The sequence below is a fragment of the Rhynchophorus ferrugineus genome, unplaced genomic scaffold (genome assembly GCF_030347505.1).
Source record: "Rhynchophorus ferrugineus isolate W39M unplaced genomic scaffold, kcgeb_rfMv2 rfM1, whole genome shotgun sequence".
Taxonomy (NCBI): Eukaryota; Metazoa; Arthropoda; class Insecta; order Coleoptera; family Curculionidae; genus Rhynchophorus; species Rhynchophorus ferrugineus.
In genome coordinates, this window is record NW_027472580.1 from 31,752,403 (window position 1) to 31,771,034 (window position 18,632).

Here is an 18,632-nt window from a genome sequence, read left to right on the forward strand (position 1 = left end):
ACTGTGAGTTTAATGGGATTGAGCAGAATATGCCCTGCCGATATAAATTGAACCACTAAATTAAATCATTTCGAACAATTTCGAAGCAATAGTGTAAGACGTGTAAACGAATTGCTTTACAAGATCCATTAAAATCATTTCGCTAGATATGTATATCAAACTTTCCAAAAAAATCTTTAAAATATTTTAATTGGTAGCTTAAATCAGTAGTTAAATATCAGTCATTAATACACATCCAAGAAACTAAAATGTATGTAAATATATCCATACACATATAGCATATTGAGTTAGATTATTTCGAAATATATTACATGTTTAAGTTTCCGAAGGTATATGTTGACCGGAATATTGCAGATGATAATAAAAACAATAAAATCTGTTACTGTTTGGTTGGTTTAATAAAAATAATAAATCATTTACTATTAAATTCCACTATCTAATATATTTATTTTTTCTATATAAATAACTTATATGCAACCAGCAATGTGAAGCATCAAGACTAGTTGCCCGCACACATCTAAATAAAAAAATATGTTATTAACAATTCTGAGAGTGGTGCAGATAAACGCGTGACTAAATAACCGCTAAACATTTCCCACAATTTAAAACAAGCGGGAAAGTTTTAACAAAGAAAAATTATTTCATTGGCTTGACAACTCATGTCACAGGAAATGAAAGAGACAATAGTATTGTAATTGTAATCCCTGTATATACATGATAAGTTTTTAGTATATCTAAACCCATTTGAAATTTAGCTGATAAAAGTATTATCTATTATTCAAATTATTTAAAAAATTATAGTGCATAGTGTAATATAAAGTAATCATATCTTCCAAACTGTAAGTGTTTACAACATGGCCTTTAGCTTTCAAGAATGTATGGATTTCGTATTGCCAGTGGTATTGAAGTTAGGAGAGGTAAATTAGATGCGTCTAATTTTTAATGCATTAAAATATATGCAACCCTATATACATACAAATGCTATAATAACTTTTTTTTGTTGGTAATATTTTTTAGAATTTAGCGAAAACTGACTTAAAGACAATGGAAATTGAAACGAAATCAAGTATAACTGATTTGGTTACTGTACATGATCGAAACATTGAAGATGCATTAAAAGGGAAGTTAATAGAGAAGTATCCAACTCATCGGTAAGTAATATTCAATTAATTCAAATATATTTAATTGATTTATTGTTAAAAGTCCTATACAATAAATACAATTAAATAAAATATTTGTAAAAAATTATAAACACAAAAAACAGGAAAATTACATAAGAACATTAAAAATTGAATGAAGAAAACAACTAACAGGTCAATTGAAAAGTCCCAGGCCCACCGTAGTAAAACACATTTTTTCGCAAAATTATTATTTTTTTATTCAACATAATTCCCTTCAAGAGTGATACACTGATTATAGTGACCCTCCAACTTTTCGATACCGTATTTGAAGTACGATTTGTCCTTTGCTTCAAAATAGGCCTCAGTTTCGGCGATCACCTTTTCATTCGACGAAAATTTCTTCCCAGTGAGCATTACTTTGGGATCTGAGAACAGGAAATAGTCGCTGGGGGTCAGATCTGGAGAATACGGTGGATGAGGAAGCAATTCGAAGTCCAATTCATGGATTTTTGTCATCGTTTTCACTGACTTGTGACACGGTGCATTGTCTTGGTGAAGCAGCACTTTCTTTTCCTTCAAATGCGGACGTTTTTCGGTGATTTCGTCCTTCAAACGATCCAATAATGCTATTTAATAGTTGCTGTTGATAGTCCTTCATTTTTCAAGGGAGTCAATGAAAATTATTCCATGCGTATTCCAAAATACAGACGCCATAACCTTGCCAGCCGACTGTTGCGTTTTCCCACGCTTTGGAGCGGGTTCACTCGGATGATTATTTTGTGGATTTTTTTAAATATTTACGTCGGTAACAGCCTCTTTTGGGTGTCCACTGCGTTCACCGTCTTCGGTGCTCATTTCACCACGTCTAAACTTAGCATACCAATCCTTGATGGTTGATTTTCCTGGGGCAGTGTCCGGAAATTCAGCATCAAGCCAATTTTTTGTTCCAACTGTATTTTTTCCCTTAAAAAATTTTATCAACACGCGAAATTCCTTGTGTTAGTAGTAGTAAGTAGCTTCATTCAAAATGCTACAATTCACAAACCAATGATCCGACAGCTGTCAAATTTATACATGCATCTTAGGGCTAACTAAAAAACATATGGATTTAATTCTAGTAGCGCCATTTATGTGTCAGGCCGGGGACTTTTGAATTGACCGGTTACTGAATGAAAAAAGCAATAAATAAATAATATTATTACAAAAATTTGTTTTTGTATTGATTAAAAAATAATTTATAATTATCCTTAATTAATTAATCCATTAATAATTAGTTAATTTAGTAAAATATATAAAAAATTGAAAAATCATATCGTTTTGGTTATGAATTTAGAATGCATTTTTGGTTGGAAATTTGTTCACATGTTATTATCTACAGTCCTGTAATAAAAAAAATTAATTATATTAATCCGAAGCTACCCAATGGTCTGGCATTTCCCTAAACTTAAAAAAAAAACTGCTGCTAGGATATTATTTAAATTAAGGTGAAATCGAAGTAGCTTATTTCAGAAATCTAATTCAAAAAAGACTGAAAATACGATGCCATAGTTACTATTTATTCTTTGAATAGGAGGAAAATTAATTTATTAGTTAAATTAAATAACCGATTTGCGTTTCAGAAGTGTTGTTATTTATTGTTCTTACTATAATTATAAGATATTTTTTTGAAAAAATATTATATATATATTTTATATATAATATATATATATATATATATATATATATATATATATATATATATATATATATATATATATATATATATATATATTATATATAGATATATATTTTATATATAAATATATATAGATATATATTTTATATAGATATTTTTTTGTCAAAATGAGAAAGTCAAGCATCGCTATTAATTAATGATTTAATATTTTGATATTACTTTTAGATTTATAGGCGAAGAAGATTCATCAATTAAAAAACATGTTTCTGAATTAACAGATCTTCCAACATGGATAATTGATCCTATCGATGGAACCACAAATTTCGTTAAAGGTATGCCTATTATCGGTATCTCTGTGGCACTGGTTGTTGATAAGGAACCAGAGTTGGGTATTATTTATAATCCGTACGCTAATGAACTATTTACGGCTATAAGAGGCAATGGTGCCTATTTTAACGAAAAGAGGATAACGACCAGTGGAGTTACAGGTAAGAATAAAATATATAAAACGGCCTTAGCTTATTAATAACATATATTACCTACAATAATGCCCTGGATATTATCAAAAATATTACTATCAAATCTCCACCGTAAGAAATTGATCATTGATTTTTTAAATAAATATCTAAATATATAGTATACTAATATTTAAAAAAACGACGTTTTACATCTTATTAAAATCTTGTAAAAGTTCTCAATTATGGTTTTTTTTAATAATCAGTGCAATTTTTTTAAAATTATTTAATTATTACATTGTTACTAGTCGTTTCCGTTTAACCTACAATTTGTTTGTAATATAACTTAAATCTAGGTATATGACTAGGAGGACCCATCGGCCCTATCTCAGTCTCTGGTCAAATAATGTTTATACATGTCACTGCTGTATTTTTTATTATATGCACCTCACTACACAACAGTACACAATATCAGATGATTTGATTCTTTTGAGTCTGTGTCCTATTCTGGTGGTATCCAAAAGCTGTAATACTTAGGACAATATTCTCATGAGAATGGAGTCTCTCCTCATGCCCCCTTGCAATTATCTTTATTTCTTTTCTGACTGTGGGTATCTGAGAACAGGAAATAGGCGCTGGGGGCAAGATCTGGAGAATACGGTGGATGAGGAAACAATTGGAAGAAAAATTCATGGATTTTTGCCGTCGTTTTCATCGACTTGTGACACAGTGCATTGTCTTGATGAAGCAGCACTTCTTCTGTCCTTCAAACGGTCCAATAACGCTATGTAATAGTCGCTGTTGATGGTCCTTTTTCTTTTAAGGTAGCCAATGAAAATTATTCCATGCGCATCTCAAAATACAAACGCCATAATCTTGTCAGCCAACTGTTGCGTTTTCCCACGCTTTGGAGCGGTTTCATCGTGTGCAGTCTACTCGGATGACTGTCGATTAGACTTCGGAGTGAAATCATGGAGCCATGTTTCATTCATTGTCACATATCGACGCAAAAACTCGGGTTTATTACGCTCGATCATGTTCAAACAGTGCTCCGAATCATCAACTCGTTGTTTTTGGTCAAAAGTGAGCTCGCACGGCACCTACTTTGCACAGAGCTTTCTCATACCCAAATATTCGTGAATGATATGATGGACATGTTCAGTTGATATCTTTAGAGTGTCTGATATTTTATTAAATTTCAATTTACGGTTATTCAAAATTATTTTGTGGATTTTTTAAATAGTTTCGTCGGTAACAACCTTTTTTGGGCGTCCACTGCGTTCACCGTCTTCGGTGCTCATTTCACCACGTCTAAACTTAGCAAACCAATTCTTGATAGTTGATTTTCCTGGGGCATTGTCCGGAAACTCAGCATCAAGCCAAGTTTTTGCTTCAACTGTATTTTTCGTCTTCAAAAGGCAATATTTTATCAACACGCGAAATTCCTTTTTATCCATTTTTTCACAATAACAAAAGTTGCTTCGCTCAAAATGCTATAATTCACAAACTAATGATCCGACATCTGTCAAATTTATACGCACATCTTCTGAGGGTTAGGGCTAACTAAAAAAACATATGGATTTAATTCTAGTAGTGCCATCTATGTGTCAGGTTGGGGACTTTTCAATTGACCTGTTACATATTAACATACCTTATCAAACAGTGTTAGATAACTAGTTACATTTTCCAGTCTTTGTCATTATGAGTTTTGAAAATTACCTTATTTTCGTAATTTGTTGTTATCATCATATACAATATATTATGATTATTTTATTTTATTCAGTCATTATTATTTTCATTCATATTATAATTTAACGTTTTCGGATGAATGTTGTACCAGCAATATATAGTATACTCACATATACTGAGATTAATATATATTTGTAAACTCAACTTGTCTTTTAATCTTCACTATTATTTGTTAATTTATTCGATTACGAATAAAAAAACTACTCAAGACATTATTTTACAGTTAGTTTATGTTGATATCACTAGGTATTGCTAATAATCAAAGTAAATGCAAACATATAATAAAAATATTAAATTAAGTGTCCACAATAGATAGTAAAATGACTGTTTATGAAACTGATATTTTTTCATTCAATGCCTAGTTGAACTAAGGTACTTAAGATATTTTTTATTTCAGATATCCAAAGATCTGTCCTAAATATGGAATTGTCGTTCGTAACATCAAAACGATTTCGAAATCTTTACTTAACCAGATTCGCTCATTTCGCACACAAAACTACAGGGTAAGTTTTGTTACACCGTGGAACACCAACACCACACGTGGTTACACTTTGAAATACCGTGGTTGGTCTTGGTAACGTATTCGTTTTACTTCAGAGTTCGTTCTTATGGAAGTGCGGCAATGGGTTTGTGTTACTTGGCCTGTGGCCGAATCGATGCTTATCAAGCTGATGGTTTATGCTCTTGGGATGTTGCTGCGGGAGTGTTAATTGTACAAGAAGCCGGAGGGTATGTCGTTGATTCTAAAGGTAAAGGTGAATTTTTACTATTGTTGGTTATTATTAAAATGTCAACTAATTGAGAGATTTGCATTAAACTAATTAATACAGGCTGTATTATATCGGACTGTTAAATAATTGCAGCTGACAGCTCTCTCATTAAATTTTACTTTTTATATGCCATTTGGTTGTGTTTTTTTTTCAGATCCAAAGATGCCGAATTAAGAGTTAATTATATTAATTACATTATAAGTATTAAAATGCGAGGGTTACTAGTAATGTTTCTGGTTTCAGTAGTAAGTGTTGTCGCTATGTGTTTGATCCTGGAGCTGATTTCATTGCTGAATTTTCAGTTTGAGCGCGAGTTCAAAAAAATTATCTCCGGAAAAAACGAAATAAATTTCTGAACGTTTTCGTATTATTATTTTCATGACTTTTAATCTAGATTATCAGCACAATGATGAAATCGATGAAATTCTTATATAGTGATAAGGCACCGTCCCACAGCATTGTAAGATGGCCTTGAGGCATCACTCGGTATTAATATGACAAAACTCAATCAATTAAGATATTGCATTATCATTTGGCCATAAAAAAGATTTGTACGTGTTGGTTTGTTACGCATAAGGAAATGTAAAATGTATACAACTTTATATACAGAAACACGTTGTAATAACCAAACAAATCTTTTAAGAAGCTTAAAAGCTGTTTATAAAATCTATAGAGGTGAAAAGTCATGTACGATAATCGACTGTAAACCGAACAAAAATGGTTGTGTCTCTCATCATTGGCATTATCGGTCACGTTGTGACAGTGGCATTACCAACATTGCATACTCAGAAGTGAATGGTATAGGACTATTCCTAGAAATCTTTGAAAAAATTCGGAAAACATCGAAGAAGCCGCGAATCATTTTCCATTATGACGATGCAAGAGCTCGGCTCACATTGGGTCAATGGCAATATTGACAGGTAAAAATATCGAATTGATGGGTCATCCGCCTAAGAGTCGCGCTTTGATTTTTTAATGCAATGATTTTTTAAATTCCGATATATTAAAAACAAATTACCTGGTCAGTGATTCTACACACCCAAAAGTGCGAAGTTTCGGAGTTACCTCAATCTGAATGGAAAAGGTACTACGGAAAACTACCTGGTTTTCCGTTGTCAATATTTAGAAGATCAGAAACCAGAAATATAAATGTAACCCTCACGCTAACTGCGGGAAGCTTAATTAATACAAAAATACAAAATTAGAAGCCCAATTATTTTAATTTTCTTCGGGAAATACAACTATATGTCCAGTAGTTTACAACCGATATGCATGTTATTGCTATCAAAACTGTTTCTACTTGAATTGTTTTTTCTGTGAACTATTAAGTCAATTAATTAGTCAACTTCCCATGACTGGGGTTGGTCAAGATTGCGCTAATCACACCACGTTTCCTAAAAGGTAATTTGCATAAGCCAAGATTTAAATTAAATTCGAACCAAAAAGGAAAAAGAACGTTCTTCGTTAACGTTTTCGGAATCACCTTCGATTTCGAGCTTGAAATTGTACATAATCAAAACCACAACCTGTATTATTTTAAAATGTCATGCGGTTTATTGTTGCCGCCATTTGTCAATCTAATCCCGAAAACTAACAACATGAATTCATTTTCAATCTATTAGTTTCCATCGACAACCATTTCTAATTAGTGAGTAACATGACATCATTTTCTTAAGACTTCTTAGTTATGTTCTCTGAAGATTATATTTTTAATATATTTACTAGTACTATCATAAAATATTGATAGAGGATTTTCCATATGATTTTTGAAAATATGAAATTGGGTAGATTTTTATATTTGTCTCACAGAAGCTCATTCTGCAAACTATTTTAGATCAATAATTGATTGCGGAACATTTGGTAGCTCTTTAGATACTTGTGTGTACAACTATGAGGTATACACCCTACCTTTAACTGATATGACGGTCAAGCTACAATTATTGATATTAGAAAAATTTAGTTAACCATGCAAAACAAACCGTTGTTTATTAAAGAGTGTAGTACTTTATATGCCCATGATAATTTAGTTTATCAGCATTTGTAATCGATACAAAAGAAAATTATGGAAATTTCAAAAAAGCCATAGTGGCATGTATTTGCGAGGAAAGTTGAAAATCACTTTTAAGAATCGATTGCACAACAACTGGCAGTGCTTTAGATACTTTTGTGTACAACTATAGAGTATACACCCTATCCTTAATTGATATGCTACAGTTATGAGGGTTTGTATTACATGAGGGTTAATTTTCAATTGTTGATAATAGAAAAATCTAGCTAACCATGCAAAACAAACGGTTGTTTATTAAATAGTGTATTAGTTCATATGCCAACGATAACTTAGTTTATATGTTAAGCACTTTAAGAAAGCCATGGGGGCGTATATTTTTGAATAAAGTTGGAAAAATCAGCTTCCAGAATCGATTGCACAACAATTGGCAGTGCTTCAGATACTTTTGTGTATAACCATAGGGTATACACCCTACTCTTAATTAATATGCTACTAATATGAGGGTTTGTATTATATGAGGATTAATTTACAATTGTTGATAATAGAAAAATCTAGCTAACCATGCAAAACAAACGGTTGTTTATTAAATAGTGTATTAGTTCATATGCCAACGATAACTTAGTTTATATGTTAAGCACTTTAAGAAAGCCATGGGGGCGTATATTTTTGAATAAAGTTGGAAAAATCAGCTTCCAGAATCGATTGCACAACAATTGGCAGTGCTTCAGATACTTTTGTGTATAACCATAGGGTATACACCCTACTCTTAATTAATATGCTACTAATATGAGGGTTTGTATTATATGAGGATTAATTTACAATTGTTGATAATAGAAAAATCTAGCTAACCATGCAAAACAAACGGTTGTTTATTAAATAGTGCATTAGTTCATATGCCCACGATAACATAGTTTATATGTTAAGCATTTTAAAAAAGCCATGGGGGCATATATTTTTTAATAATGTTTGAAAAATAAGCTTTCAGAGTTGATTGCAGAACGATTAAGTGCTGTTTGATATCTTGCATACAACTAGCGTATATTCCACTCTGTTATAAATAAAAAAATCATATTTGCAAACCGTATATGTGTTTTTTTTTCTTGTTTACTGATGAAATTGTTATCACTAAGCAATATTTGTTTTCAATAAGCCAATTACCACCAAGTACTTTAGTAAAAGATTATATTTAACTTGGTTAGACAATCCATTTTTTAATAATAGTCTGCATCATTTAATAATTGTCATTTCACGTATGGTTTCTGTCAATAGCCGGTTTTGCTAATGATAAAGGCCCTATTTCAATCTGGTCTACCATTCAGGACATAAATTAATAACCATGATTCAAATAGTCCCTAACCTAAACGAAATGTTAAGTCAAGTAATGTTCGAAATAATAAATGTAGTTATTGCAGGTGGTGAGCTTGATTTAATGAAGCCCAACATTCTAGCTACAGCAACGAAGGAACTCGGAACTCAATATTTGGAAGAAATTAGACAAGCTGATGAGAAGCTATAATAAAATATAAATATTTATTGAAATAAATATATTTTTCTCATAGTATATTTTTATTTTACTCTTAGGATATTTAAAATGAAACATTTTCATACAATAACTTAGATTATATTTTTCTTGCAAAAGTTAATGTTTCATCTAAAAAGCATTATTTAAGTTTATTTTTAATTATTGTCGGTAACTACGCAAATTTCTTTTAATCTTATTACCAACACATGCATTCTATGTTGAGTGAACTGACAGTTCGAGTGGATCATTTGGCAAATATTGAAATGAGCCATACTGTTAAAGTTTCCAGATCGTAATTCATTCTAAACATAAAACTAAACATGATTTCGGTTAAACTTACGTATCTAATCTTACTATTATAAATTGCATGCAAGTAACTCTAGCAACACTAACGGCTGGAAAACAGGAAAATCTTATTCAAGGTTCCAATATTATTTTGTTCTCACAAGTAATTCAATGTACTTGAGAATTACGGACAATTTTCAGACTGAAAGAAAAAAAGGTATATTTAATATGCGGTTAATTAAATATTTGCTAAAAACACTGTCATGATTAAAAAGACAATAGAAAGCTAGATGATATCCAATATCCTGACCTACTTATATTATCTCACAAGTTATCTATATTGTTCGCATGTTAAATATTTAGCTACTACAAATAGAATTATGTTATATTTCCAAACAATTGCAGTCTAAGAAAAATCATGCGAATTATTAAGAGATAAATATATTAAAAATTGACGTAAGGGGGAATCAAAAATTCATAATTAATTTTTATATTTATAATATTAATTTTCACAAAAGGTAAATCTTAACGTATGGCACATGATGAAATATGTGATGATAATGGTGTCTAATATGCCTTTAGCCAGAGATAATATTAGAACCGATTTCTATAGAACATATTTCTACAGCAGGAAGTACACTATACTAGGGAAAAAATATCGATATTTTTGACCGATATATCGATATTTTTTTAGCCGATATTTTTCGATATTTTTCAGAATAAATTTAATACAATTTTTAATAAACCTTTAAAATTGGAACTTAATTTTAAACGTGTCGAAAAAATATATCGAAATATCGATATTTTTTTCGGTGGCCAATACACCTACACTATCCATTTTTGAAAATGACAAGTGGATAAATAAATGGCAAATCTAGTTAAATGAGTCCGAATCTTTTCATCTAAATTCATTCAGTATAAAATGTCAATATGGCAAAATATAATATACAACCTAATAAAACAGTCAACGTACGTAATCAAAATTTATAATGTCAGAACGTGGCAATGTTACTGCATCAACTTTGACTTTAGGTTTACAACGTTTACCAGTTAATACCCTCTAATTGTTACCACTATTTTTTCGAGGAATTTTGCAAGACATTTGGAAATATAGCCTACCAATACCAACCAAAATCTAATTTTATAGACTGATTCGGTTGCAGAAAGAAGAAAGAAAAAACAAACTAAACTGCAACTGCGAAACTGCAGAAGTACAGAAATATTGATATATGATATATTGTTGCTATTTCTCAAGAAACTGATTAGGTAATTCAAAATGACTGTTCAGGTGTTTTTGAGAATACACGTATAAAAATTTTAGTTTTTAAATTAGAATTAATTATTATTATTATTATTAGTCATTGTTAGTATTACATTACTATTGACATGTTTATTAATATATTTGGGTAAGTATATCATGTTTTTGGTAAGTGTTTACATGGATCTATGGATATATATTTATAGTGCTATCCTTATAGAGTCGAAATATTATTATTTAGAACAAAAAAATCTTGTTAACAATTCAAAACAAAGGCTCATAAGCATTTGTTATCGACAAAATGTAATTGCTCTGGGAGAACTTCATTTCGAGATTTTAAGGAAAACATGAGGGCGTACATTTGTGAGGTAAGATGGAAATCAGCATTTGGGGACCTTGCACTATTGTTATCTGCAGTTTATAACTTACAGCATATAAATCATACAATTGAGGTAGCAATAGGGTTATATATGTAAAAATAGCTAAGATGGTCCTTCTTTAACTCATAAATATTTTAACAAAAGTCAACACGCAAGACTTGAAATCGTTTCGTTAGATCTTGCTATATATTATTAGTATATGTGAGTATATTAATATATATTATATATAAATAATTACCTATTCTCGAGAAAAATTTGTTCTTGCTAATAAGTAAAAAAAATAAAACACCGAGTAACAGCCGCATAACAATATAGACAATATAAATATAACACATATATATTCAGTACTTTACTAAACAAATAAAAGATTAAATGAATACACCTTATAAGACATGGAAAAATATCCAAACATATTTAAAGTAGTAAACTCTCAGTAGCTCGACTACAATTATTTTTGATACGGGTCCCTAATAGATAAGAGTGTGTGAGAATCATAAAAATGCCTGACAAAATGGAACAAGTACATGCATATTATGACTACATTTTACCATTAATTTTAGAAGCTGGAAAAGTGAGTTATTAGTTTTAATATTAATCCAAAAGTGGCAATATATCTTTAGGAACTAGTGATCAATGTTATACGACTTTGATGACATTTATACCGTCTCTGTTTACCACATCGACACTTTTTACTTTAAATTATATTTATACAATTCAAAAGCTAATTTCTAAATCATTCGTTTATTGATAAAAATGAAGTTATGCATATATGATGTATTAATTGAAAAGAACCATTAATAGCAATCATATTAGGAATTTGCATGTATTCTGATACTGTTTTCACTTTAAAGAGGTACTTATTGACCCAAATTAGTACAATATATATTAATTAAAGTATTCTCCATAATTTTACACAACTTTCTCTCATCTTTCTGGAAGCACGGCGATACCAATTGAATGAACGTCGAAAACGTAATTTTGAACGTTCCCTGATTAGACTCTGTATATACTGAATAACTCAATATTATTATAAGGAAAACTTTTTTTTGTAGATAAATGTCAAAAACCATAAAATCTAACAGTTAGGTTATGTTGTATAATAGTTTCACCAAAATATATCGCGGATTAAAATAGATGCAAGCACCTAATATATGCACCCTTGCAGACATTTTGATAGTCGTCATTTATTAATATTTTATAGAGTATGGCATCAGCTGGAGAAGTGGATGTGGAGTACAAAGAATCCAAAGTATGGAATTTGGTTACTATATATGACAAAAAAATCGAAGAAATTCTTATAAGGAAAATTAAAGAAAAGTATCCAGATCACAAGTAGGTTTATAGCGATCTTTATGTAAGTGTTATTTGTTGAGTAAATAGGTCTATCGGTTTTCAGGCACATTGGAGAAGAAGAAACCGAGAAAGCTAAACAAATGGCAAAGTTAACTGATGCTCCTACCTGGATCATCGACCCTATTGATGGTACTGCCAATTTTACAAGAAAAATGCCCATAACATGTATCTCTGTAGGATTGGCAGTAAATAAAGAACAGGTTTTGGGAATTGTCTACAATCCATATTTGGATGAGCTTTTTACTGCTTTCAAGGGCGAGGGCGCCTATTTTAATGGAAAAAGGATCTATACCAGCGGTTGCACTGGTAATAACATGTGTCCCGTGTAATAAATATAATTAAAACGTTGGTAAATGTTACAGATATCAAGAAATCTGTTATGAATTATGAAATATCAGTTGCAAGAAGGAATGAACACTATTATAATTTGTACATGTACAGATTCAAGCATTTAATAAAAATTATTCAGGGGTAAGTAGTGGATTCGACCTTTTATTCTTCGATATATTGTAATAATGATATAATACCTGAAAGAGTTAGTAGTAGAAGCAACGTGAGTACGCATTTCTACCATTAAAACAAAAATGCATCCGAATTTAACTTTAAAATGATTCAATGTGCTTTATGTGAATTAAAGCAATAGGCTAAGTAAGGAATAAAGTGAGAGTACTTCTGTTTTCAAACGAGTTAGAGCTAGAAAAAGGTTAGCATCAGTTTATTAGGAACAAAAGGAAATTTATTTGTGAGTAAATTGAAAAAAATCAAAACAACGTATCATCTAACAAATCCAAAAACCATGACGACATTTTTTAATTAAAGTACGAACGGTTGCCACTCTATTCGCTCTAGTGTGCTTCGTTTGAATTTTGATTATTTTACTATCTTAAAAAATGTAAGAATAGAAAGACCTAACCGAATGAACGAATGAATTGTAACAGCAAGTAAGTTCTAGATTTTCATTTTAGGGATGTAACTTATAAATTAGAATATCATTACCATCAAATCAACTGAAGTTGAGAGAGATTATATTAAATTATAATATCTATTTGTAATGTATTTATAAAACATTTCGAATTTTATTAACAATAAATTAACATTCAACTGTTGTTTGTATAAAACTATTTTCTTTTGTGATTCGAATAATAATGACGCTAGATAAATCATATTAGAAAAGCATAGTAGTAATACAGAACGTTAAATCGAGATTTACTAAGTTTAATTTTATAAAACTAAAATGCACCAACAATTTTTACCTTCGATGGTCCATCTCTCATATTACCTCAATGAACTTCTACTTCAACATTTTAAAAAATCTTTGATTAATTCATGTTTACAAAAAATAGAAACAACGACTATATCATGTCAATTTTGAGTTGCTGCAAAGAGAAAGAAACCTAATTATATCAGTTGAAGGATGTTCAAATCCTCGAGCAGAATCAGCGAAATACCTCTCGTTGGTAGATCGTGAAATTGAAGGCATCATGTTACTTTACTGGTTAGTACGATACGATCAACATTACCTAAGATAAGCGAGATTGATTTATCAGTCAGTAATAAAGCCCATATCGACTTATAGGATGTCAACTCGTAATCCAACGCTAGCAAAACAAAGTTCTTCAATCAGTAATCAACGATGACTTTCAAATTAAACGAACTCACAAAGTTGAAAAAACATGAAAGGAGGTTGCTAAATCATAGCAACATAGAAACAATAAAACTATTGAAAACATGCAGGAAGCCAGAATATTAATACGAACCAAATTACATGAAGCTGTATGTTATATAATCTATAAGTATAAATTTACTTTCAGGCTTGTCTTGCTTGTGTATTAATGCAAGCTGAATAGAAAAGTAGTAATAAATTAATTATTAATTAATATTGTATTAAGCTTATCTAATTAAAGATGTCATAAAAAGTATAATCATAAGTACTCATACCTAAAAAAATTTTCAGATTTAGATCGTTAGGATGTGTTGTTTTGGGATTGTGCTACGTCGCTTGTGGTAGAACAGACGCTTACCAATGTGATGGACTGTATCCATGGGACGCAGCTGCAGGTACAATAATTGTTCGTGAAGCTGGTGGATACGTAACAGACTCTTCAGGTACTTTTCCCTATCATGAGTCATATGTATGTTAAACCAATATTTCCTTGCAGGAAAAGAATTCGACTTAATGGATCCGAATTTCCTAGCCACCGCCACCAAGCAATTGTCTGATGAATATATGGCAATCGAACGACTCGCGGACGAAGAACAAATCAACTCAGCGAAAGAAAAGAAGTCTTTTGTACCTTAATTATATGTATTAGGATTTTTTTATAATATTGTTTTAAACTTTATGGAACTAATAATAAATATTAAAACTATTATAACTGTTTTGTAATCATAGCTATACATGATATGTTATTTAGAATCCTCTGCCTGAGGGTACTTAGCAACAGCTTTTACACAGCAGTTGTAGTTGCACCCTCATGAGGTACCAAGACTGTTGTATCGCCAGTGTAGGTAGCCAGAATATTGTAGTTGGCACAGTGTGATAATCATCTTGTTTCATACACTAGAATAAATTATAATTCGTTGCACGAAGTTCAAAATGATGCTCTAGAATTCCATTTCTAGCTTCTATCTCAAGCCTCTTAATGTAGTGTTTTTAAAAGACTATGCAAATTATGAGTAATATAACAAATTCATAGACCGGAAGGGAATAACATTTTGTTTCCTATTTTCGAACTTGAGAATATGTTTATCTGGAATGACCTACTGCCTTCTGCTTAACTTGGGCTCTGAACCAGGGCCCTTGGTATTAAGCTTACCGACTGGCGAGTGACCCAATTAGAGATTATTGCACTCTGGTTACTGGCATGATGGGGATGATTTTCCTTTCCGGATTTATCATTCATTCACAATTATAAACCATTACAAATATTCATTTGTAACCAGCAGGATTCGAACCCGCGACTACCCTAACAGTAGGAAGATCGTTTTGGTGCCCTTTTAGTGATCTCTATAATCTTTATACATTAGATGAAATACTTAATTTTAAAGGGTTTTTAATAGATAACGATACTAACGATGCTATAATAGAACCATACATTTTTACATTAAACTTGTTCAAATGTAGAGGAACAAAGTAATTCGTGAAATAATTTTATTAAAAACAAAGAAAGAAAATTGAAATTACAATAGGCACATGTTAAGTTTAATATTCTAAATAAAAAAAAATCTTTTGTAAAAATTAACGAGTCAAAAATGTAAATGGTCATTCTTTACCACTCCCATATTTTATCAACATAGGTAATATATTTCCATAATTTATTTTTATAATTGATAACTAAATATTCACACTTAAATAAAAGAAGAAAATTCATCCCAAAATGAGTTTATAAGAATTTAGATAATTTTTAATCACTTAATGTAATCAATAATCACATAATTTTAATTGATGTATTTTGATAGCTTCAGACATAGATAATGTTTGATACGTATGTTATTTATGGTTAAACCAGTCTTAATTGAAAAAAAAAACAGCATTGTCATTAATTAAAAGAAGCACTTGCAAATCATTAATACCGTAGATAGTGAACGTCAAGGTTTCCATTCTTGTTCCAATCAGTTACAGTTTGAATTTGGTCAAAACAAATAAGTGTGCTTTATACAAATGTAAAAAAAATATAGAATAACATGATTTTATTCCATTGTCAATATAAATTATTTTCGCTTTTTTTCCTGCGATTAATGCTTCATTAAAAACATATATAAATATTTCTGATAGCATTCAAATTCCACTAAGAAATCTAAGATCAAGTAGGTCGATTCTTGAATCTCCATAGAAATAGAAGCTGCTGCTTAAAGAAATAGAAGCCATACGGCTTGAAACAAAATAAGTGAATGTCGAAAGATGCTTTTGTTTACGGCGATGTGAAAACATAGGTTCAGGTAGAATTAAAGCATATCCAAAACGGTTTTGACGAGTTGTACAACAGGTGCCCGAGTACTATCATTATAAAATTCTTTTTTAAAATTTTCAAATAAAATATTTGAAAAGTCCCTGGTCTGCCATAGTAAAACTATTTTTTTGGCAAAATTAGTTTTTTTTTATTCAATATAACCCTTTCAAGAGTGATACACTGATTATAGCGACCCTCCAACTTTTCGATACCATTTTTGTAGTACGATTTGTCCTTTACTTCAAAATAGGCCTCAGTTTCGGCGATCACCTCTTCATTCGCCGGAAATTTCTTCCCAGCGACCATTCTTTTGAGTTCTGAAAAAGGGAAATAATGGCTGTCGGCCAGATTTGGAGAATACGGTGGATAAGGAGACAATTTGAAGCCCAATTCATGGATTTTTGCCATTGTTGTCACTGACTTGTGACACGGTGTATTGTCTTGGTGAAGCAGCACTTTCTTTTTCTTAAAATGCGGACGGTTTTTCGGCGATTTCGTCCTTCAAACGGTCCAATAATGCTATGTAATAGTCGCTGTTGATGGTCCTTTCTTTTTCAAGGGAGTCAATGAAAATTATTCCATGCGTATATAAATACAGACGCCATAACCTTGCCAGCCGACTGTTGCGTTTTCCCACGCTTTGGACCGGGTTCATCGTGTGCAGTCCACTCGGATGACTGTCGATTGGACTTCGGAATGAAATTATGGAGCCATGTTTCATCGATTGTCACATATTGACGCACAAACTTGGGTTTATTACGCTTGATCATCTTCAAACACTGCTCCGAATCATAAACTTCGTCGTTGTTTTTTGTCAAAACTGAGCTCGCGCTACACCCACTTTGCACAGAGCTTTCTCATACCCAAATCTCTTTTGGGCGTCCACTGCGTTCACCATCTTCGGTGCTCATTTCACCACGTATAAACTTAACTTGATGGTTGATTTTTCAGAGGCAGTGTCCCGAAACTCGGCATCAAGCCAAGTTTTTGCTTCAACTGTATTTTTTTCCTTCAAAAAGCAATATTTTATCAACACGCGAAAATATCCATTTTTTTTCACAATAACAAAAGTTTCACTCAAAATGCTATAATTTACGAATTAATGATCCGACAGCTGTCAAATTAATACACGCATCTTTTGAGGGTTAGGGCTATCTAAAAAACATATGGATTTAATTCTAGTAGCGCCATCCATGTGTCAGGTCGGGGACTTTTTAATTAACCTGTTACACATTTGATATTTCTACATAGCATAAAGTTTATGTTTAAATGTTTTGTCCTTCTGTTTAATTTATATAAAAGTGCTGCTGAAAGTCGTCGAATCTTATTGGAAAAAAACATAATATATTCACACATGATTGGGTTTCATACAGTGATAGGAACATCTTGGCTAATTAAATACAGTTCATGATGAGAAATTGAAAGTTGTAGTTTGTAATTGATGTTTTTTAGTCAAGCAAGATAAAGATTGCAGAGTCTGGATTCCTGCGTGCATAGTGAGCGCGTAGTTCTCTCGACGTGGAATTCAAATATATATCAAGAAAAACAATTAGATAGTGAATAAATAAAATTATTGTTTCCATTGTTTTATAACTACTGTTTTTATTTTAATGTCCAGGTATGCTAATAATAATCTTAACCCTTTGCCTCCAATTGCCTCAAGATTCGCTGCCATCGTACGTAACATATATATGCAGTACCGAGAGCAAAATCTCTTGAAAACAGCGGGAACTTATTCAAGGTCCCTATATTTTATACAATTAGAAGGCATTTAAATTAGTAACTAAGGAACGTGTAGCACTTTAGGAAATATAATAATAATTATAATTTCAGAAAACGAGGTTTAATACATTGTATTAAAAACCTTGTACATATCTACTTTAGAATGATTATTCAAGGCTTACGGAACAAATTTGTATTTGAATATGATAGAAATCGCTGCAAATAGTTTCATTTTATTAAGCAAGTATATAATGTATATTTAAGAATATGTAACATTTTATTTTATGAAAGCTAATACCAGGTAAGTCATTTAATATTAATATGCACAACTTTTCAAGTAAAAGATGTAACATAATTTGGCATTTGAATCAATGTTTCATATGG

At 31.1% G+C, this 18,632-nt stretch overlaps 3 protein-coding genes across 7 annotated transcripts in view; 2 read left to right on the forward strand and 1 right to left on the reverse strand.

The window, feature by feature from the left end:
- The window catches only part of LOC143206692 (ATP-dependent helicase brm), an 84,179-nt gene that overhangs the window by 45,315 nt on the left and 20,232 nt on the right, over positions 1 to 18,632 (reverse strand). The gene's annotated exons all lie outside the window — the stretch shown is intronic.
- Positions 717 to 9,334, forward strand: LOC143206700 (inositol monophosphatase 1). Its single transcript, XM_076419373.1, has 6 exons — positions 717 to 917; positions 1,018 to 1,151; positions 3,022 to 3,284; positions 5,398 to 5,503; positions 5,598 to 5,749; positions 9,191 to 9,334. The coding sequence occupies exons 1-6, from the start codon at positions 855 to 857 to the stop codon at positions 9,292 to 9,294; spliced, it is 822 nt and encodes a 273-aa protein (XP_076275488.1). The 5' UTR covers positions 717 to 854; the 3' UTR covers positions 9,295 to 9,334.
- LOC143206697 (uncharacterized) lies at positions 11,634 to 14,951 on the forward strand. The gene is made up of 6 exons (XM_076419365.1): positions 11,634 to 11,794; positions 12,425 to 12,555; positions 12,620 to 12,882; positions 12,939 to 13,047; positions 14,531 to 14,682; positions 14,736 to 14,951. The coding sequence occupies exons 1-6, from the start codon at positions 11,723 to 11,725 to the stop codon at positions 14,873 to 14,875; spliced, it is 867 nt and encodes a 288-aa protein (XP_076275480.1). The 5' UTR covers positions 11,634 to 11,722; the 3' UTR covers positions 14,876 to 14,951.